This window comes from Halichondria panicea, chromosome 9 (assembly GCF_963675165.1).
Source record: "Halichondria panicea chromosome 9, odHalPani1.1, whole genome shotgun sequence".
NCBI lineage: Eukaryota > Metazoa > Porifera > Demospongiae > Suberitida > Halichondriidae > Halichondria > Halichondria panicea.
The window spans coordinates 6,564,655-6,586,687 of NC_087385.1; the positions used below are offsets into that span (position 1 = coordinate 6,564,655).

The 22,033-nt window shown below is 42.1% G+C and overlaps 6 protein-coding genes and 1 pseudogene across 10 annotated transcripts; 3 read left to right on the forward strand and 4 right to left on the reverse strand.

Annotated features, from left to right (window-relative positions):
• The first annotated feature begins 28 nt into the window (after positions 1-28).
• On the forward strand, positions 29-2,805 carry LOC135341902 (cytochrome P450 3A24-like). Its single transcript, XM_064538584.1, has 13 exons — positions 29-194; positions 248-344; positions 595-647; positions 749-845; positions 902-1,024; positions 1,130-1,218; positions 1,291-1,457; positions 1,511-1,644; positions 1,702-1,944; positions 2,003-2,091; positions 2,190-2,327; positions 2,389-2,551; positions 2,607-2,805. The coding sequence occupies exons 1-13, from the start codon at positions 136-138 to the stop codon at positions 2,682-2,684; spliced, it is 1,530 nt and encodes a 509-aa protein (XP_064394654.1). The 5' UTR covers positions 29-135; the 3' UTR covers positions 2,685-2,805.
• A 687-nt stretch (positions 2,806-3,492) lies between these two features.
• LOC135342004 (cytochrome P450 3A24-like) lies at positions 3,493-6,026 on the forward strand (annotated as a pseudogene).
• A 909-nt stretch (positions 6,027-6,935) lies between these two features.
• Positions 6,936-10,577, reverse strand: LOC135341922 (DNA polymerase delta subunit 3-like). Of its 2 annotated transcripts, XR_010396691.1 has the most exons (17): positions 10,426-10,577; positions 10,299-10,354; positions 9,943-10,039; positions 9,857-9,896; positions 9,729-9,796; positions 9,616-9,680; positions 9,374-9,513; positions 9,190-9,315; positions 9,052-9,133; positions 8,900-8,990; positions 8,800-8,848; positions 8,676-8,742; positions 8,581-8,618; positions 8,453-8,518; positions 8,288-8,404; positions 7,713-8,066; positions 6,936-7,657 (listed from the first exon to the last, which is right to left on the reverse strand). XR_010396691.1 is itself a non-coding variant. In XM_064538607.1 (16 exons), the coding sequence occupies exons 1-16, from the start codon at positions 10,486-10,488 to the stop codon at positions 7,903-7,905; spliced, it is 1,329 nt and encodes a 442-aa protein (XP_064394677.1). In that variant the 5' UTR covers positions 10,489-10,577; the 3' UTR covers positions 6,936-7,902. The 2 variants fall into 2 exon arrangements, 1 of the variants encoding a protein (XP_064394677.1); XM_064538607.1 differs by having other exon boundaries at positions 6,936-8,066.
• Positions 10,578-10,597: 20 nt separating this feature from the next.
• LOC135341958 (serine/threonine-protein phosphatase 6 catalytic subunit-like) lies at positions 10,598-12,431 on the forward strand. The gene is made up of 9 exons (XM_064538651.1): positions 10,598-10,741; positions 10,801-10,896; positions 11,042-11,107; positions 11,157-11,298; positions 11,448-11,527; positions 11,584-11,649; positions 11,702-11,753; positions 11,819-11,910; positions 12,083-12,431. Exons 1-9 carry the CDS (start codon positions 10,667-10,669, stop codon positions 12,332-12,334), a joined length of 921 nt encoding a protein of 306 aa, XP_064394721.1. The 5' UTR covers positions 10,598-10,666; the 3' UTR covers positions 12,335-12,431.
• Positions 12,432-12,615: 184 nt separating this feature from the next.
• On the reverse strand, positions 12,616-15,742 carry LOC135341915 (fibropellin-1-like). Of its 2 annotated transcripts, none has more exons than XM_064538600.1 (5): positions 15,530-15,742; positions 14,850-15,166; positions 14,237-14,798; positions 13,976-14,119; positions 12,616-13,013 (listed from the first exon to the last, which is right to left on the reverse strand). In XM_064538600.1, the coding sequence occupies exons 1-5, from the start codon at positions 15,540-15,542 to the stop codon at positions 12,715-12,717; spliced, it is 1,335 nt and encodes a 444-aa protein (XP_064394670.1). In that variant the 5' UTR covers positions 15,543-15,742; the 3' UTR covers positions 12,616-12,714. The 2 variants fall into 2 exon arrangements, with proteins under 2 accessions (XP_064394670.1, XP_064394669.1); XM_064538599.1 differs by having other exon boundaries at positions 14,850-15,188.
• A 290-nt stretch (positions 15,743-16,032) lies between these two features.
• On the reverse strand, positions 16,033-18,365 carry LOC135341908 (sushi, von Willebrand factor type A, EGF and pentraxin domain-containing protein 1-like). Of its 2 annotated transcripts, XM_064538590.1 has the most exons (6): positions 18,143-18,365; positions 17,470-17,796; positions 16,939-17,418; positions 16,743-16,824; positions 16,510-16,647; positions 16,033-16,448 (listed from the first exon to the last, which is right to left on the reverse strand). In XM_064538590.1, the coding sequence occupies exons 1-6, from the start codon at positions 18,191-18,193 to the stop codon at positions 16,150-16,152; spliced, it is 1,377 nt and encodes a 458-aa protein (XP_064394660.1). In that variant the 5' UTR covers positions 18,194-18,365; the 3' UTR covers positions 16,033-16,149. The 2 variants fall into 2 exon arrangements, with proteins under 2 accessions (XP_064394660.1, XP_064394659.1); XM_064538589.1 differs by having other exon boundaries at positions 16,743-17,418.
• A 165-nt stretch (positions 18,366-18,530) lies between these two features.
• LOC135341986 (neurogenic locus protein delta-like) lies at positions 18,531-20,932 on the reverse strand. 2 transcript variants are annotated; one of them, XM_064538680.1, is made up of 5 exons: positions 20,773-20,932; positions 20,101-20,417; positions 19,379-20,049; positions 19,148-19,282; positions 18,531-19,090 (listed from the first exon to the last, which is right to left on the reverse strand). In XM_064538680.1, exons 3-5 carry the CDS (start codon positions 19,560-19,562, stop codon positions 18,792-18,794), a joined length of 618 nt encoding a protein of 205 aa, XP_064394750.1. In that variant the 5' UTR covers positions 19,563-20,049; positions 20,101-20,417; positions 20,773-20,932; the 3' UTR covers positions 18,531-18,791. The 2 variants fall into 2 exon arrangements, with proteins under 2 accessions (XP_064394750.1, XP_064394749.1); XM_064538679.1 differs by having other exon boundaries at positions 20,101-20,439.
• Positions 20,933-22,033: the final 1,101 nt, after the last annotated feature.

Sequence of the window (22,033 nt, forward strand, 5' to 3'; positions counted from 1 at the left end):
CTCCCATTCTCCAGCTCTGCACAGCAGGTAAACAATACCAGGAGAACAATACTCACGCCAGTATAATTATAACCAATATGTAAACTGCATGTGACATGTGACATTGATTTGAAGATTTGGATAAAGGTCAACAAGATGTTGGCAGCTTCAGTCTGTGGAATAACTTTACTCCTCTTACTCTACTGGATATACAAGTAGGATCAATTTAGCAGTCCAATCACATTTTAGAGCTAACTATTTTGCACAGGGTATTCTGGGCACCATTTCAGGTCTTCAAACGTCTCGGAATCAAAGGACCGAAACCAGAGCTGATCCTTGGAAATTCTAGACTCCGACAGAAGATTGTAAGTGCGTGTATACAACTACACAAAATAATAATGGTCTAGTTTATCCTCACCCGATAACCTAGTAAACAGGATGCCTCAAATCCAGAACACAGGTTATTTATTGCTACTCCCCGTAAACCTAATGATAAGTATATTGCCTGCGATCAGGACTACAAGTGTGTGTGTGTGTGTGTGTGTGCGACTAATCTAAACCCTAAATGTATATCACCAAGGAATAACCATTCATGTGTATGCATGTACACTGCAGGGCCTGATCAAGTTCCTCAGTTTACTCTATAACGATTATGGACCCATCTCTGGGTAAGAGTGGTGATAGTAGCTGATGCAACGTCTGCTCACATTTCTATATTAGGGATGCAATTCTTTCATTTTGACTGTTCCCTCTATCATCATAATAATAGGTTCTATTTCGGGATTGCTCCTCAACTTGTGATCTTTGACCTGGACATTTTGAAGCAAGTGCTAGTGAAGGAGTTCGACTCCTTTATGGACAGACCAGTAAGTTATATATTCGAATTAATTTCACATGCACTAGCCATAATTATGACCTGCAGATATTCCCTGACTTATTACGTCGTAAGCGCTTACCTCGTGGACTACTCTTAACGCGTGGAGAAGCTTGGAAGACTTCCAGACGAACTCTCACTCCCACTTTCTCAGCTGCCAAGATGAAGATGGTGAGGCTGTGTTAATTAAGAGTATCAAGAAGTGTTGTCTATATGTGCCACTGGTGTAGGGGGAATAGTGTATCATACGTCACTGTCTTGTACATGTATGCACAGATGGTTCCCCTGATTGAGAACAGTGCTCAGGGTCTACTGAAGAGGATGGGGGAGATTGCCGAGTCTGGACAGAGTGCAGATGTCTTCAAGTAAGATGATGCAGTGCTTTGATGACTCTCTGCCAGATATAGCTCTATCATTATGATGTGTTTTTTTCACAGAGTCTTTGGCTCGTTCACCATGGAGACCATTATAGCGACAGCATTCGGACGAGTGATTGACATTCAGGGCGGGGAGAATGATGAGCTGACTAATGCTGCCGACCTCATATTCAGAGGAACTGCAGAAGGAAACAAAACCTCTGCGGCATATGTACTTCCTCTCATCAGTAAGTCCTTCTGTGTATTTAGTATAACGTTGGATATATATATATACATGTAGATAACTTCCCCTGGTTGGTGCCTGTTTTGCGCTTCCTTATATCCCGATCAAAGAGGGGGCTGGCAATGGAAACGCTGCAAGATACAGCCCTTAGTTTAATAAATGAGCGCAGAAAAAGTAGCCTCCAAGGAAATGTAAGTGTCTTACTCCTATCATTCCGGTCGTTGTGTTGACTGCTATTATCCTCACAGTACAAGGACATGCTTCAGCTGATGATAGACGCTACTGTGGATGAGGAGGGGGAGCAGTCTTGTCCAGTCGGCGGTAAGAAACTGACCAACGAGCAGATTGTTGGTCTATGTACAGGGTTTTTCCTGGCCGGCTATGAGACCACTGCCAACACCCTCTCCTACACGGCCTACTTGCTGGCACTCCACCCTGAAGTGCAGGAGAAGCTCCAGAGAGACATAGACAGTTACATGGAGGACAACCCCGTAAGCCTCAACCGTGTGTTCTGTCAGTTAATTGTCTATTCTCTGCATGCATTGCTAGGATGCTGGTCTGTACGAGGCCAGTCAGGAGATCACCTATCTGGATCTGGTGGTGCAAGAATCACTCAGACTGTACCCTCCTGCACCAATGTTAGTGAAAGAAAATAATTGCAATTGTCCCTCATCTTTATGCATGCTTTCCTACAAATTGCACAATAAGCAAATCACTTTTTATATGATTTGTGTAGGATTCTACGCCTGTGTAACAAGACCATCACCATCAATGACCTGACTATCCCAAAAGGAGTGTCCGTGGCCGTTCCTATTGCACACCTGCACAAGGACCCACAGTATTGGGAGGAACCTGACAAGTTCATCCCTGAAAGGTTCAATGGCATTGCATGTCTATATATATAGGACAGCTCACTGATGTTACCTTCTGTATAGGTTCACCTCTGAGGAGAAGGCCAAGCGCCCACAGCTGTGTTACATGCCATTCGGACATGGCCCTAGAAACTGTATTGGTATGAGGTTTGCTATGCTTGAGGCTAAACTGGCTCTGATTGAAGTGCTGAGGAAGTTCTCTTTTGTGAGGGCCCCCGACACAGAGGTGTGTTCAGTTGTTGTGTGAGATGACAATGATATCATCCTTACATGCACTGCAGGTTCCCCTGGAGACTGTGGTAGGGATCACCATGGCTCCCAAGAATGGAGTCTTCGTTAAAGTTATACCTAGAGACTAACTAATAAATGAAATGCTGTAGCCAGTATATGCATGGAATGACTTGCTTATAGTTGTTACTTTTGATTGAATAATTGCGTGTTCCAGAAGAAATGCTCCTGATAAATGAACAATTACATGTGTACTGTGTTGTGGTGGATACTAGGATATGGGTATATAAAACAAGAGTTCATTCTAGTGGTGAGTTCATTCTAGTGGTATAAACTATGCAACAATTATTATGCAACATTCACATAAATCTACTGCACTGCATGTACTATATATAATACATGCAGTGCAGTGAGTATAAAACTGTGACATAAAAAATGTTCACATAATTATATACTGCACGTGAGCTATCCTGATCCTGGAACCACCATAGTATTAGTACCCCGGTAGACTACATACCGTATAGCGCGAAATTTTCGAGGGGCTTAATTTTCGTGGATTTCGTGGGTTAGCAATCCTACACGAAAATTAAGTCCACGAAAATCGTTCTTTACCTGCTATAACGTGCAAGATCTAAAGGCGTGGCTTCCGGTAAGCAGTCATTCCGCGAACATTGTGCAACGAAATGGCTTTTAGAGGCCAATCCACGAAATATAAGTGCCTCGAAAATTTCGCGCTATACGGTAAATCCCTGGAACCACCATAGTATTAGTACCCCCCCCCCCCCGGTAGACTACATAAATCCCTGGAACCACCATAGTATTAGTACCCCGGTAGACTACACTTAGTGCTTGCACAAGTGTGAGTGTGATCCTGTCCCTAACATGTCTGCAATCTGCAGCCCCTCCCACTTACTTTGTGTGGACTTCTCACAGGTAAACAATACCAGTGTGTAAACTGCATGTGACATGTGATATATATCTACCACTGAAGATTACCTGTGGATCGAGGTCAACAAGATGTTGGCAGCTTCAGTCTGTGGAATAACTTTACTCCTCTTACTCTACTGGATATACAAGTAGGAATTTAGCAGTCTCACACATTTTTAGAGTTATAGAATCAACTTTTTTGCACAGGGTATTCTGGGCACCATTCCAGTTGCTCGCTCAGCTCGGAGTAAAGGGGCCCAAGGCGGAACCTTTTTTCGGCAACCTTAGACTTAGTCATAAAATGGTAAGAATTAACACACTCCTGTTCATCACCCTCCTCTCACTACATTCTTTAACAGGGATTGATGAAATTCATTGACTTTCTAGTGGAGAAGTATGGACCAGTATCCGGGTTAGATCAATCACGTTCCAGCCAGTTATTGTTTTTATATTCCTTCTCCTCGATCTTCAGGTACTATTTTGGTCGACGACCTATCATAGTAATAAGTGACGTTGAAATGCTGAAACATGTGATGGTGAAAGAGTTCGATTCATTCGTGGATAGACCAGTACGTAGTTCATCATAGTTGTCCCATTTTTATGCTTATTTGTGCACAATCAATATAGGAAGTAATGTCTGTCATAAGGCCACATAAAGTTCCACTTACTCTGTTTCGATCGCGTGGAGAAGCTTGGAAGACTTCCAGACGAACTCTCACCCCCACCTTCTCAGCTGCCAAGATGAAGATGGTGAGGCTGTGTTAACTAAGAGTATCAAGAAGTGTTGTCTATATAGGCCACTGGTGTAGGGGGAGCTAGTGTACTATACGTCACTGTCTTGTACATGCATGCACAGATGGTTCCCCTGATTGAGAACAGTGCTCAGGGTCTACTGAAGAGGATGGGGGAGATTGCCGAGTCTGGACAGAGTGCAGATGTCTTCAAGTAAGTAACAACCGATTTTTCTATATAAATGTTGGATCACATGCATCTCTATAGGGTATTTGGGTTGTTCACCATGGAGACCATTATATAGCGACAGCATTCGGACGAGTGATTGACATTCAGGGTGGGGAGAATGATGAGCTGACTAATGCTGCTTCCAACATATTTCAGCAAGCAACAGATTTTAGGGTTGGATATTTGTTTTCATTTGTCGGTAAGCTGTGCTATTCTGTTTGATGTGAATTATACACTACATGTAGAACATTTTCCGTTTTTGGTACCAATTGTTGAGTATTTGGTATTTAAGTCTCAAAGAGGAAAGAATATAATTGCTATGCTGGATATTGCGAGAAACCTAGTGAACACGCGTAGACAAGAAGGTCATCAAGGAAAGGTATAATATACACCGATTTAAGACAGAACTTTGTTGACTATAGTTGTATGCCCACAGTACAAGGACATGCTTCAGCTGATGATAGACGCTACTGTGGATGAGGAGGGGGAGCAGTCTTGTCCAGTTGGCGGTAAGAAACTGACCAACGAGCAGATTGTTGGTCAAAGTACCGGGTTTCTTTTGGCCGGCTATGAGACCACTGCCAACACCCTCTCCTACACGGCCTACTTGCTGGCACTCCACCCTGAAGTGCAGGAGAAGCTCCAGAGGGACATAGACAGTTACATGGAGGACAACCCCGTAGGCCTTACAATTATTAGATATACACAGACTATCATTTATATTGTTTTGCAAATAGGATGGTGATGTCTATGAAGCAACACAAGGAATTAAATATCTGGAAATGGTGATACAAGAGTCTCTTCGTCTCTACTCTCCTGCAGCACTGTAAATAGTGCACAGCACTATAATTATGTGTGTGTGATTCGTGTATAGCACTGTACGCCTGTGTACCAAGACCATCACCATCAATGACCTGACTATTCCAAAAGGAGTGTCCGTGACCGTTCCTATTGCACACCTGCACAAGGACCCACAGTATTGGGAGGAACCTGACAAGTTCATCCCTGAAAGGTTCAATGACATGCTTGTCTATAGGATAGCTCATCCATGGTTGGGTCACTTCTGATCAAAGTTTTTCGTCGTTACACTTTTAAGAAAATCTCGTAATATAAATTCATATTTCGTCCCCAATGGCTTGATATATAGGTCAGTTTCAATCGTTACTGACGTTACCTTCTGTAGGTTTACCTCTGAGGAGAAGGCCAAGCGCCCACAGCTGTGTTACATGCCATTTGGACATGGCCCTCGAGGCTGCATTGGTATGAGGTTTGCTATGCTTGAGGTTAAACTGGCTCTGATTGAAGTGCTGAGGAAGTTCTCTTTTGTGAGGGCCCCCGACACAGAGGTGTGTTCAGTTGTTGTGTGAGGTGACAATGATATCATCCTTACATGCACTGCAGGTTCCCCTGGAGACTGTGGTAGGGATCACCATGGCTCCCAAGAATGGAATCTTCGTTAAAGTTATACCTAGAGACTAACTAATGAATGAATTGTTGTAGCCAGTGCATGGAATGACTTAGTTTTCTGACATCTTAATAATTATTGTGTGGTAAATAATAATGAGAAATACTCATGCTATGAACAATTATGTGCGTACATGTGTTGTGGTGGACTAGCCTCCTTCACAAGGCCTCGAAGAAGAGCGGCCTGGGATCGAGGCTAGTGGTGGACATGCTGTAGTATCAAGAGTTAATGATAGTATAACTCTTGGTGGTATACATGGGTATACTTTACACTGTACTCTTGGTGGTATACATGGGTACTTTACACTGTACTTATTATGAGTAAACTGCAACATAAACTTCACATACTACAGTACAGTGTACATGTTTAGACACAATAAGACAAATAGATCCCTGGAACCATAGTCTAACTATAGCAACATATTTCAAGTGTTCATTGCACTAAACTACAACACAGCAGACTTGAAAGGTTTGAGTCATCAAAAAACTGAAATTTTCCCCATCTTTCATGTAGTCTACAGCAGCGTAGTTGAACAACTGGCTTCGATTTATCACCTGTCCTCGAAATGTCATGCTATTAACGATTCCAGAGTACGTGGTGTTATTGCTAGCTGCACTAGCTAACGGGTTCACAGTTGCTTGCTGCTGAAGTTGCTGTGCGGTCGTATTTACTGCATACTGCTCAATTAATCGAGCCACATCTTCCAATGTCATGGTGCTTTTGGGATGCATCCAAACGGACAACTGAATGATGCCTTCTTTGGTCACCCAAGGCTGTTGAGCATCTTCTTTGAAACGTGGTATTCCGGTCAGTTCTATTATACGAGTCTGTACACTACCCATACTGATAACTTAACTAGACAGGTTTGTTGTGCTGTTGTCAAAGGTTTGTTGTGCTTTTGTCAACCTCTGGTTGTCAGCCACTCCCCTAAAGCATACATGCGCATGCGCATAAGACTTATCGCCCACCCTAATACGTAAGTGAGGTAACTGATAGACTGAACCCTCTGGACTAGACTAGACTGAACCAGTTAAAATTATAATTATTTGTAACATTAACAAGGGCACAAATAATGATACGAACACATATTTTTCCAGTCAATGAATCTTTATAAAACACAAATGTACACAGAATATACACTGCACTGCACTGATCTACAAAATGTTGATATAATTATGAGTTAAACCAAAACACAGCAGTGATTCTCAACTCTCTGGGTCATGTACAAGCTGAAATTCTCGCCATCCTTCATGTATACAGTGGCAGGGTGGGTTGCCATCTCAGCTCTCTCAATCACTTGTCCACGAAATGTCATGCTGTTGATTTCACCATGGTAGTTTACTTTAGCAGCCTTTTCCACTGAACTGTTGGCTGAACGAATTTTCAGTTGCTGTGATATTTGAGCTTCTACGTACTGCTCAATTAATAGGGCAACATCCTCCAATGTTATGGTGGTGCGAGAATTCATCCAAACTGATAGCGCAATCACTCCTTGTTTGGTCACCCAAGAATGATCTGCATCGTCCTTGTAGCGTGGAGTAACTGTGAAAGGTGTTACGTTTACACTACCCATGGTACTAGTTGAGAGATGACTGTTTGAGAACTTGGAACTTGAGATTTCGCTTTTGCAGTATTAATTGAATTCAGTAACCAGTTTGCTCTTCTTATATACAGTTTCATGGCACTCCATGCACACCAGTAAGTTCTCGTGGGTGATTACATATTCTGAATGTTAATTGATATGCTCACTTCCTGTGATCATAAAAAGCCATACATGAATAGCTGTTCCCACGAACTTTAGACTCACATGAGCGAACCCATTCACCCTACACATCCTGTGATGACGCTACTTCCACCTATTTGAACTTGTACATGTAACAATGACTGTATTATTATTAACATGATCAGTGACCCTAAATTCTACACTAAACGAGATAATCAAAATGCCACCATAACGGAGATAAACTCAGCGTCCGTTGGACCTCAACCAAAAAATGCTACTTAGTAAAAAAGTTCATAAGAGTTGCTTGTTTAGTCTTTTTGGGAGACACTTTCGCCTCCTCTTTCTTAGGTTCAATCTTAGCTTTCTTACTCACTGTCAGTACACAGTCCTCTTCACCACTCGCGTCCGTGGAGACCATCTCCCAGGATCGCTCGGTCACTGTGGTGGGAAATACAAGTAATTATAAAAACCGTGACACAATGAACACGGTAGTAGTACGACGTTATGAACATTAGGAGCCATTATGTATGAACTGAAAAGGTAATTGTATCCCTTGAAAAATATATAATCCTCTTGGCCACTCAGATAGGGACATTGTACATTATTGTAGGGTACATAGTTAAAGCATGAATACTATAACTAGTGTCTACATAACTCACCCATTTCCCCGTCATCAGTCATGTACATCTTGGGAACCAGCCTCCTAATTTTCTTTCGTCGTTTTCCACCAAGCTCAGTCTTCACCTTGGTAGCAGGTACACTCCTCAAATCACTCTCTGGTATACAACACAGAGTGATCACTTTACACACAGCTATTCCCTCACCTGTGGTCTCCTCATCACTGGACAACTCCTGCACTCTTCGCCTCTTCTGCTGTGGGTCAACTATTACTGTGAGAACAAGTCAGCGAGTAACAATCATGATCAGAAATGCTTGTAAGTACCTCACTCACTTTTTTCTTTCTTAGCTACTTGAGTGGTTTGGTTCTTCCTGGGTTAGAGACAGATGGGAATAAGCGTGTGCAGTATTGGATAGGGGTGGACTCACCTTTTGCCTCTTTGACGCAATGGCTTTGCTTGCTTTGGCTGAGGTTTTTCTTCTTCACTGTCCTCGTCTACACAAATACATATCACGTACTTAAACGATCTCTCTATGATTTTGTATGACTCACTATCAATATCAGAATCATCTAGCCCATCAAACAAGCCAGATGCTTTACTCTGTTGAAAGCAATCCAGATAACATACATACAGACATTACATTACAAACACCTTAGTAGTCTTTATTCGACTAGATGGTGGTTCTTCTTTTTTTGGTGAGGTGGTTGCAGGTTTGGAAACACTTGAAACAGGTTCTTTTAGTCTAGAGGTAAGAATGGGGTACACAGTCATGTTGTTTTGTGAACGTTAAAGCTCAAACTTACTGAGAGGTTTCTTTTTGCTGAGGCTTCTGCTGCTGTGGTTTTGCCTCAACTTTCTTAGCTGGTGGTGCTTTCTGTTTGTCACCTGAACAAAATATCAGTATTAAGCTGTCCATTAAATATTCAGTGGCACACACTCACTGCTTGCGATGCCAAAGAAGGACATCATTGATCCTTTAGCAGGAGGCTTGGGCTTGGGCTTACTAGAAGTGCTCACCTTCGCGGTTTGCCTAGGCTTTTCTTTTACCACTTGAGATACAGCAATATCTTAATAATAAAATAATAGAAAATAGTATTATCTTGCCAATAAACTAATGTGTCTAACCTTGTTTAGAGTCGCTGGTCCTCTCCATGTGCGACAGTGTAGGGAGAGGTGGTTTAGCTGTGGAGTCATTCTGAGAAACACTCTTCTCTTTCTTAGCAACAACTTTCTTTGTGTTCACCGAGCATTCTATGGGGCTCCATCTAGTCAGGAAAACGTACTGTAACGGCCAGTACTGATATAGGATTCAGAAAATGTACACCCTCGGGCTCGAGAATGACCCGTCCATGTTGCTACACACTCACCTGGAGTAGTTACTAATGTGGTCCTCACCAATGTCATAATCAGTTATATACAGAGAGCAGGTCTCCTAGTAAAAAAGGCATAAAAAATGGAAAATAGTGATATTTTGCGCTACCTTTAACTTGTGTTTTTGCACAGAATAGATATGAACACCGAGCAGCGCAGAAAACTTCTTCTTTGTATCTAAAACATTAATATTGACCAGTAAATATATTCATTGATAATAATTATGGTTACTATCACCTTCTAAATCCTCCTCCTCAACTATACACACTTGATGGCCCTATATCAGGAAAGAAGTCTAAAGAAACATTTCACATTTCCTGTACCTGATTATTGGAGACTCCAGTGACGAGGTAGGTGACACTTAGCTGGTGGTGGGCTGAGGTGCTCTCCTGACAGCGAGACACATAAGAGTACAACATTCTGTGGGGAGGATGACATTAATGAGGGGAGTAGCTGCACCTAATAATGCCAACAATGATTTTTTGGAAAGCTTAGAGAGAGGCCTTTTATAATGTCTTAAAATCAAAAGTCTATTTTGGGCCTGTTTTTGACAAAAACCATGGCCTTTTCTCGTTCCAAATTTAAGATTTGAGGATACCATATGAACGTTTAGAAAATCAGAGAATTGTAAATTTGGATGACCAGAACTCTAAGTGTACAACTGATTGTGTCTTCTCACTGCTTTGCGGTATTGGCAGGCACTTCCAAGCACCTGCTCAGCCATTTGTAGGTCACCTGCAATCGATCGGAACAAGAACATTGCGATAAATTGACAATCGCTGCAATAACAGAGATAGAACGCTTACAATTTTGCTCTCATCTTGTACATACTCCTCTATATTGTCTAGATACAGTGAATCTCCTAACATTGTGGTTGTCTGCAGACCAATCAAGAGAACCCTGGACTATCTTTAATCAAAGGGGGAAACTGCAGAGCCCCTGATTGTAAATGCAATTAGAGTGACGTCATTATGTATTTAGTCGTGTCAGTTTAGATAGTTAAAAAGTTCATTATATAACCTCACACAGACCCTCAGAGACACAGAAATGGGAGCTACAGACATCGATGAGTGGATAGAGATTGTCGCAAAGTGTCAGTATCTACCGGAAAACGAGCTAAAGGTGAGGTTTAACTATTTCTTATTAAAGCACACCACTCATAACTTCTCTCGCACACTTAGAAACTGTGTGACTACGTGTGCGACCTCTTGCTTGAGGAGTCCAATGTCCAGCCAGTGTCTACCCCAGTCACTGTGTGTGGGGACATTCACGGACAGGTAAGTGGAATACTGTACTTATAAATAAAGCTTTAATAATTACGTTTTCAAGTCTTGTGTACGTAAAACAAGACAATAATGAAGTACGGTGGATGACATGCTGACCAGACTGTCTGTAATTATATTCTTATTGTTATTCCGATAGTTTTATGACCTCCAAGAGCTGTTTAGAACAGGTGGACCCATCCCCGATACATCTTACGTGTTCATGGTAAGTCTTCAGCACACCAAATAGTTACCATACGTACGTCTCTTTGTAGGGAGACTTTGTTGATCGAGGGTATTACAGTCTCGAGACGTTCACCCAGCTCCTGGTCTACAAGGCCAAGTTCCCTAGCAAGATAACTCTGTTGAGAGGGAATCATGAGACTAGACAGATCACTCAGGTGTATGGATTTTATGGTGAGCTGTAACAATTGAAACAACGCTGGTGTAGTTTAAAGAAGTTCAAACGATTCATATAATTCTAGTACGTGAATGTCTTGTGTGTGGATGTCAACCAAATATTGCTTTGATTGTTGACTGTCATTGTTTTCATTCACCTTATATAGATGAGTGTCAGAACAAGTACGGGAATGCTAATGCCTGGAGGTACTGCTGTAGAGTGTTTGACCTGCTCACTATAGCTGCAGTAAGTTCCTCTCTTCAACACGTACGTGGCTGGCTATACCCAGCTTCATTGTGCAGATCATAGATGAGGAGATCCTCTGTGTACACGGAGGCCTCTCTCCTGAAGTGAAGACTCTAGACCAGGTATGTTCCAGTAGCATTCAATATTGTATATGCTATCATACAAACTCTACAGATTCGTACAATAGACAGAGGGATCGAAATTCCACACGAGGGAGCGTTTTGTGGTGAGTACACACTCTCTTTGCTAGTGTTTCTCTTTGTTTAATCTCTTCCTCTTTATCTACTGTAGATCTGGTGTGGTCAGATCCAGAGGAGATTGCTGGTTGGGCCATTAGTCCGAGGGGTGCTGGATACCTCTTTGGGGCAAGTGTCACACAAGAGGTATGTGAGATTAAACTATAATACAAGCTGTGAAAGCATGTCTTATAGAGGTGTCTAGTATGACTACAAATACTGAGCAAATCTCCCCCACCACACACACACACACACACACACCACACACACACACACACACACACACACACACACACACACCACACACACACACATGCAGTTCATGCACTTGAATGGGCTGAGGCTGATCTGCCGAGCCCATCAGTTGGTCAATGAAGGCATCAAGTACATGTTTGACAGTCGCCTGGTGACTGTGTGGTCTGCCCCCAACTACTGCTACAGATGTGGAAACATAGCAGCTATATTGCAGTTCAATGATGTGCTGGACAACCGACAGAGCAAGCTCTTCAAGGCTGTGCCAGATGCTGAGCGTGTTATCCCACAGAGAGTGACAACTCCATACTTTCTTTAATACAGAACTCGTAGAATTATATGGTCTTGATTTTATACACTTTCATTGTGTCTCATACAGCTAAGCACTTTTTATGGTAATTATTATTGTTTGTCAAGACTGTGGTACATGTAATAGTAAGTGGTTGTCTGTGAACATGAAATTACCTCAGGGGTTTCCCCTTTATATATAAAAGAGGTGGGGCTAGTCTGCAGCTCACTTGGAGCTATGATTCTTGTATGTTTATGTTTATGGTTTATAATATTGACGTTTTGCATTCCAATTTGGTTATTCTGACATCATCACATTCCAAATCAATTATTGATAGCCGAGGGTTGTAATAGAAAATAATTATACTCTCACTAATAAAAAGAATTGTGCACACAATAAAAGTCATTGCCTCATGTGTTGACATCATCATAGATATCACTAGTCTGTCCCAGTCCATCATCATGCTCGGCAACGGTTGCATAGTTACCACTCATGAGTCTCTCATCCCTCCCCTCCACACTTTTGTACACTGGGGGGAGGGGCTCCGACGTATCGTACAGGGGGTTGTCAAACTCGTGCTCTTGTAGAGAGGAGGGGGATGGGGCAGTAGGGAGGGTGTTGGGTTGAGGCTGAGCTGTGTCTGTCTCACACACACCGTACACTGGGTTGTCCATATTATTGACATTGTCAGCTGTTCCTCCTCCACTAACTGCAGGGAGAGCATTAAGTATTAGTTATTGCCCAGCCAGAGTGCAACATGCCATATATTGCACTGGAGCAATATATGGCATGTTGCACGAGGGCGCCTGCAATAACTAACTTGTTGCCCAATGACGTTAAACTCGTCTGGCTGGTCATATAAATCGTAATAAAAGACATGTGTTTTGAAGAAATTTAGTGTATTCATCAGTTTTGCTGAATTCCATAGTAAAATTTTTAGGTTTTCTTCCCACTAGTAGTTATAAAAGTAGTAGCCTATAAAAGGGACCAAATGAGTTATTGGGTAGGATGGTGGGGCATAAGTCCCAAATGGATATCAGAAATCTACTGCATTTACACACAGTGCAAGTGCATATACCGTATATGCTTGATCAGGAGCCGCGACTACTAAATGTTTCATTTTGGTGAAAGAGGAGGCTACAATTCAAGAGGGGCCACTGTTCAAGAGCGGCCTTTATTAGCTCCAGATAATTTAGTTTGTCATCAAAAGTTGTTTTCACCTGCATAAACTTGAACTCTGCCATGAGAAAGTCTTTGTGAAGCACTAACAAGCTGCTACTCATAGCTACGTACAATAACATGTAGCTATAGCTGCTAGTAATAATTTTTTTGGCTGCCACGTGCAGAAATGCTAGAGTAAAGTTCACTGAGGCTACTATTTGAGAGCGGCTACTAAATGTTTCATTTTGCTAGCAAGGGAGGCTACTATTTGAGTGCGGCCTTTATACAAGAGCGGCCTCTGATCAAGCATATACGGTAATCCAGTGCAATATGCCATTATACTGAGCACTGAAGTGCATATAATCCAGTGCAATATATGGTAGCCATGGCAGTGATGCAACATGCCATATACTGAGCACTGGATTGCTTTGATCTGCCCACTCACTGGGCAACAAGTTATTATACAGTACACACACACACACAAACACACACACACTGAGGTAGACCTACCGTTGTATTTAGACCACTCTTGTTTGTTCTTGAGGATAATTACTGCGACTATGACAATCACTATGACTACAATCAGCACAACGCCAACCAATCCCCCCACCACTCCACCAGCTATAGCAGCTGTTGCATCATCTGATCTAGCCTCTGCAGCAAATACAAAGAAATAAATGGTATTCACAATGAATATAATAGCTATGTGCTCCCCACTTATTGGTGGAAGGAAGTCAGTGTTTACGTTGTGGTAAGGAAGTTAGTGTTTACCTTGTGTCTCCACACTGCACATCTCTCCAGTGAAGCCAGACACACACTCACAACTGAAGGAGTTGACACCATCCACACACACACCATTTCCACTGCAGTTCCTATTCATACAATCATCAATGTTGGTCTCACAATCAGCACCAGTGTAGCCAGGATCACATGAGCAGGTGTAGGAATCAAGGCCGTTATTACACGTTCCTCTCTCATTGCAATTTGTGTTGAAGCAAAAATCTTGACTCTCACAGTTTTCACCAATATAGGGAGGGTTACAGTCGCAAGTGGAACCATTAAATCCATTCACACATGTTCCTCGTTCACTGCATGTGACAGCATTGGACTCACAGTGATTGAGTATCTCACAACTGCTTCCATTGTAGAATGGAGCACACAGCACAGTAGCCCTAACAATGATAGCAGCCCTGTTACCATTAATTGTGCCTCTTGCTGTGTTTCCAACTGGGAGAATAGCATCACTATTTAAACTCACATCACTTCCAAGCCTTTCAATAACATCTGCACCATTGCCATCTAAATCAAACACTTGTATATAAAGCTGAGCTCCCTGCAATAACAAGAGATGGTTAATTGAATTACAAACAACAGTGATCAATACCTCCCAGGCTGTCGATATTCCAGTCAGATTGAACGGATTAGGGAGTCCTAGTACAGTAGGTTGTGAGAATTCAATGGTTGCCCCATCGACAACATTGGTGCTATTTGCAATAAATCCGGGCTCAGTATTGGGACACACTATAGTAGTAGCCTCAGTGAACCGTGGCCTCAGACAGTAGGTGAAGTAGGTGTCACAGCGCTCCCCAGAGTTACATGGTTCTACACCATTGAATGGCTGTGGTGAATCACAGCATTGACCATCAGAGCGTGTGTTGGATGGATTACTGTAGGAGACCACCTCCACTTGTAGCACATAGTCTGCAGACACCAGTACACTGAGCTGCAAGCATTGGGACTCTCAACTGCAGTTATAATAATAGCCTCGTTCCCAGGCCGATTTTTCTCCAAAAGAACGTGAGGGAAATTTTTTCCCTCTAAGAGAAATCGGCCTGGGAATGAAGCTACTTGACTATCATAATAATAATCATTATAATTATAAACTGGTGAGCGTTTTAATTTGGCAAATTTCACAGAATTTTATAAACCCTAAATTAAAGTTTTTCCGGTGTACATAACGTCATTGCTGTAGTAGCCACGCCTAAGACGCCAAATTAAGTCGGTTCAAATGGTTCATTCACCAAATATAATACTCTCCAGTTATACGGTATTAGTACAACTCACCTTCCCCAGCCATAGACACAGGCAGCTCATACACACTACAAGGACACTCATTCTCAGCAGTATGTAGTATCTGAATACCCAGTAACTATCTCGTTTGTTCAGCTATTTGTTCATGATCTGGAGACCACTCTAAGTCTTTCGGAAAGGGATTGATAATAATTATAAGTTTACTATCGAGCTCAGTTACATGTACTTCCTTCCCAGCAGAATGCAATTAGAACCAAAAGTGCTGCTACACAATGTAAATGTGTGTGGGTGTATCATCAGCTTCAAGTCACTTTGGGATGACTCTCAACTGCTGAGCTACCATGCACTAGCTCACCTTCCCCAGCCATAGACACAGTCAGCTACACAATACATGGAACAATTATACTGGCTATAAATAATTCAATTATTGAAGACATGTTTTCGGGCTAACATGTTGAGATAAAAATAATAATGGTGATGTGATGAGATTATGCAAGTAACATGTGTTGAGGGTTATGTCCTGGTTTGCAGACATACCAAAAGCTAAAAAGTTATACTTGCTTACATAAACACACACTTAGAACAAGGACATAATTATAATTATTTGATGAATCAAAGTTGCAGGGCTAGTGAAATGTTCCCAGAAGTGATCATCATTGCCTCATGTTGACATCATTATAGATACCACTAGTCTGTTCTAGTCCATCCTCACGTTCGGCAACGGTTACATAGCTAACATTTACATTTAACATGAGTTTCTCGTCCACACTTTTGTACACTGGTGGGAGGGGCTCCGACATATCACACAGGGGGTAGTCAAACTCGTGCTCTTGTAGAGAGGAGGGGGGTGGGGCAGTAGCGAGGGTGTTAGGTTGAGGCTGAGCCATCTCACACACACCGTACACCACGTTGTTCTGACATGGTATGTCATTGTTGGTTGTTCCTCCACTAACTGTAGGGAGAGCAACCATGCAGTTATTATTATACACGCACACACACGGAGATGGACCTACTGTATCGTGATGACTCTTGCTTGTTCTTCACTATGAGAATGACTATGACTACAATCAGCACTGCAATCAGCACAATGACAACCAGTCCCCCAACTACTCCACCAGCTATAGCAGGTGTTGCATCATCTGATCTCATCTCTGCATGAAGCCAACATGATGAAAAGCCTTATACAGCATTCACTATAATATATATGAAGCTGTCAAGTTAGTGTGGTAAGGAAGTTAGTGTTTACCTTGTGTCTCCACACTGCACCTCTCTCCAGTGAAGCCAGACATACACTCACAACTGAAGGAGTTGACACCATCCACACACACACCATTTCCACTGCAGTTCCTATTCACACAATCATCAATGTTGGTCTCACAATCAGCACCAGTGTAGCCAGGTTCACAGTCACATACGAACATGTTCACCATGTCAACACAACGACCATTTCCACTGCAATTTACGTTAAGACAATCATCAATATCATCCTCACAATCAGTACCAGTATAGCCAGGATCACATGAGCAGGTGTAGGAATTAAGGCCGTTATTACACGTTCCTCTTTCATTGCAATTTGTGTTGAAGCAAAAATCTTGACTTTCACAGTTTTCACCAATATAGGGAGGGTTACAGTCGCAACTGGAACCATCAAATCCATTCACACATGTTCCTCGTTCACTGCATGTGACAGCATTGGACTCACAGTGATTGAGTATCTCACAACTGCTTCCAGTGTAGAATGGAGCACACAGCACAGTAACACTAGCAGTGATAGCAGCCCTGTTACCATTAATTGTGCCTCCTGCTGTGGTTCCAACTGGGAGAATAGTACCATTAATAAAACTCGCATCAAATCTAAACCTTTCAATAACATCTGCGCCATCGTCATCCAAATCAAACACTTGTATATAAAGCTGAGCTCCCTGCAATAACAAGAGATGGTAAATTGAATTACAAACAACAGTGATCAATACCTCCCAGGCTGTCGATATTCCAGTCAGATTGAACGGATTAGGGAGTCCTAGTACGGTAGGTTGTGTGAAATCAATGGTTGCCCCATCAACAACATTGGTGCTATTTGCAGTAAATCCGGGCTCAGTATTGGGACACTCTATAGTAGCAGCCTCTGTGAACCGTGGCCTCAGACAGTAGGTGAAGTAGGTGTCACAGCGCTCCCCTCCGGTACATCCTCCACCATTGCGTGGATCACAACATTGACCATCAAAGCGTGTGTTGAATCCATGATTATAGAAGACCACCTCCACTTGTAGCACATAGTCTGCAGACACCAGTACACTGAGCTGCAAGCATTGGGAGTATCAACTACAGTTATAATAATAGCCTCGTTCCCAGGCCGATTTTTCTCTAAAAAGAACGTGAGGGAAATTTTTTTCCCTCTAAGAGAAAAACGGCCTGGGAACAAAGCTACTTGACTATCATAATAATAATCATTATATAAACTGGTGAGCGTTTTAATTTGGCAATTTGGCAAATTTCACCGAATTTATAACCCCCAAATTAAAGTTTTTCCGGTGTGCATAACGTCATTGCTGTAGTAGCTACGCCTAAGACGCCAAATTAAGTCGGTTCAAATGGTTCATTCACCAAATATAATACTCTCCAGTTATACGGTATTGTACAACTCACCTTCCCCAGCCATAGACACAGGCAGCTCATACACACTACAAGGACACTCATTCTCAGCAGGATGTAGTATCTGAATACCCAGTAACTATCTCGTTAGTTCAGCTATTTGTTCATGATCTGGAGACCACTCTAAGTCTTTCGGAAAGGGATTGAGTTTACTATCGAGCTCAGTTACATCAGAGATAGAGTATATTATCTCTGATTACATGTACTTCCTTCCCAGCGGAATGCAAAAGTGCTGTTACACAATGTAAAATAATGTGTGTGGGTGTATAATCAGCTTCAAGTCACTTTGGGATGACTCTCAACTGCTGAGCTATATAAACACCATGCACTAGCTCACCTTCCCCAGCCATAGACACAGTCAGCTACACAATACATGGAACAATTATACTGGCTATAAATAATTCAATTATTGAAGACATGTTTTCGGCTAACATGTTGAGAGAAAAATAATAATGGTGATGTGATGAAATAAAAGAGATTATGCAAGTAACATGTGTTGAGGGTTATGCCCTGGTTTGCGGACATACCAAAAGCTAAAAAGTTATACTTGCTTACATAAACACACACTTAGAGCAAGGACATAATTATAATTATTTGATGAATCAAAGTTGCAGGGCTAGTGAAATGTGCCCAGAAGTGATCATCATTGCCTCATGTTGACATCATCATAGATATCACTAGTCTGTTCTAGTCCATCCTCACGCTCGGCAACGGTTACATAGCTAACATTTACATTTAACATGAGTTTCTCGTCCACACTTTCGTACGCTGGGGGGAGGGGTTCCGACATATCACACAGGGGGTAGTCAAACTCGTGCTCTTGTAGAGAGGAGGTGGGTGGGGCAGTAGCGAGGGTGTTGGGTTGAGGCTGAGCCATCTCACACACACCGTACACCACGTTGTTCTGACATGGTATGTCATTGTTGGTTGTTCCTCCAATAACTGTAGGGAGAGCAACCATGCAGTTATTATTATACACACACACAGAGATGGACCTACTGTATCGTGCTGACTCTTGCTTGTTCTTCACGAGAATGACTATGACTACAATCAGCACTGCAATCAGCACAATGACAACCAGTCCCCCCACCACACCACCAGCTATAGCAGCTGTTGCATCATCTGATATCATCTCTAAGAATAAAAAGCAAACACGATGAAAGACTTACAAAGCATTCACTATATGAAACTAAATAGGCTGTCAAGTGTGATAAGGAAGTTAGTGTTTACCTTGTGTCTCCACACTGCACGTCTCTCCAGTGAAGCCAGACACACACTCACAACTGAAGGAGTTGACACCATCCACACACACACCATTTCCACTGCAGTTCCTATTCTCACAATCATCAATGTTGGTCTCACAATCAGCACCAGTGTAGCCAGGTTCACAGTCACATAAGAACATGTTCACCATGTCAACACAACGACCATTTCCGCTGCAATTTTCGTTAACACAATCATCAATATCATCACAATCAGCACCAGTATAGCCAGGATCACATGAGCAGGTGTAGGAATCAAGGCCGTTATTACACGTTCCTCTCTTATTGCAATTTGTGTTGAAACAAAAATCTTGACTCTCACAGTTTTCACCAAAGTAGAGAGGGTTACAGTCGCAAGTGAAACCATTAAATCCATTCACACATGTTCCTCGTTCACTGCATGTGACAGCATTGGACTCACAGTGATTGAGTATCTCACAACTGCTTCCAGTGTAGAATGGAGCACAGGACAGTAGCACTAACAGTGATAGCAGCCCTGTTACCAGTAACTGTGCCTCCTGCTGTGGTTCCAACTGGGAGAATAGTACGATTAATAATACTCACATCAAATCTAAACCTTTCAATAACATCTGTGCCATCATCATCCAAATCAAACACTTGTATATAAAGCTGAGCTCCCTGCAATAACAAGAGATGGTAAATTGAATTACAAACGACAGTGATCAATACCTCCCAGGCTGTCGATATTCCAGTCAGATTGAACGGATTAGGGAGTCCTAGTACAGTAGGTTGTGAGAAATCAATGGTTGCCCCATCAACAACATTGGTGCTATTTGCAATAAATCCAGGCTCAGTATTGGGACACTCTATAGTAGCAGTCCCTGTGAACCGTGGCCTCAGACAGTAGGTGAAGTAGGTGTCACAGCGCTCCTCTCCGTTACATGGTGTTGCACCGTTGAATCCCGGTGGTGAATCACAACATCGGTTGTCTGAGCGTGTGTTGAATCCATGATTGTAGGAGACCACCCTCACTTGTAGCACATAGTCTGCAGACACCAGTACACTGAGCTGCAAGCATTGGGAGTATCAACTGCATATATAATATAGCCTCGTTCCCAGGCCGATTTTTCTTTAAAAAGAACGGAAGGGACATTTTTCTCCCTTAGAGAAAAATTGGCCTGGGAATGAGGCTATAATCATTGACTATCATAATAATTATTATAACTGGTGAACGTTTTAATTTGGCGATTTGGCAAATTTTACCGAAGATTGCTATTTAAAACCGCCAAATTACCGGTGGTCATAATATCATTGCTGTAGTAGCCACAAAACACCAAGTCGATTCAAATGGTTCATTCACCAAATACAAATGTTCCAGTTATACGGTATTGTACAACTCACCTTCCCCAGCCATAGACACAGGCAGCTCATACACAATACAAGGACACTCATTCTCAGCAGTATGTAGTATCTGAATAGCCAGTAACTATCTCGTTTGTTCAGCTATTTGTTCATGATCTGGAGACCACTCTCGGGATTGATTATAGACTGCCCCAGCGGAATGCAATTAGAACAAAAGTGCTGTTACAAATGTAAATATGTGTGGGTGTATAATCATCAGCTTCAAGTCACTTTGGGATGACTCTCAACTGCTTTAGCTATACTAGAGTATACCATGCACTAGCTCACCTTCCCCAGCCATAGACACAGGCAGCTACACAATACATGGAACAATACTGGCTATAGATCTATTAAATACAGCAAATACATAGACTAATAATAATTGAAGCTTTACAACATGCTGAGAGAAAATAATGGTGATGTGATGAGACTATGCAAGTAACATGTTGAGGGTTATGTCCTGGTTTGCAGACATATCAAGCTAAAAAGTTATACTTACGCTTTACATAAACAAACACTTAGAGCAAGGACATACTAGGTGGAATATAATTATGAATCAAAGTTGCAGGGCTAGTGAAATGTGCCCAGAAGTGATCATCATTGCCTCATGTTGACATCATCATAGATATCACTAGTCTGTTCTAGTCCATCCTCACGCTCGGCAACGGTTACATAGCTAACATTTACATTTAATTAATAAGAGAAGATCAGCTATTATAGAGTTTGATAAAAACATTGTTTTTTGCTATTACAAATTGAAACATTTATCTTAATGTAGCGTATGTACTATAATCTTGCTACAGTTCATGAGTTTCTGCTTGCTAGGAATTTATACATTCAGTTCTACCGTGCATTAAGCAATTACAGCAATGAAGATAAGCAGCACTAGTGTGCCGATCATAGCCTGTGCCTTGTTGGCACTATTATCACCGACGGGCGGAACAAAACCAGGATCTTCAGCTAGGCCCTCAGGGCAACCGTAGTCATTGCCATTAGCAAAAGACAGTTGGCCTTGGTTATTTTCTACTCGAGGGCAGCCTTTGAAACAACCGATTATCCATGGAAACTGATCAGGGATATGATAAGGCCACTCCAAGTGATACTCTGGTTTCTGGTCCACCGCCCGCATCAGATTTTATTCTTGGATTTCTATCTCATTACAGTAGAACCTCGATTATCCGGCCCTCCATTATCCGGAACCTCGATTATCCGGCTTGGCAGTTTTCTTTTTATCAGATTAAATAATTCAGAAAATGGGCGT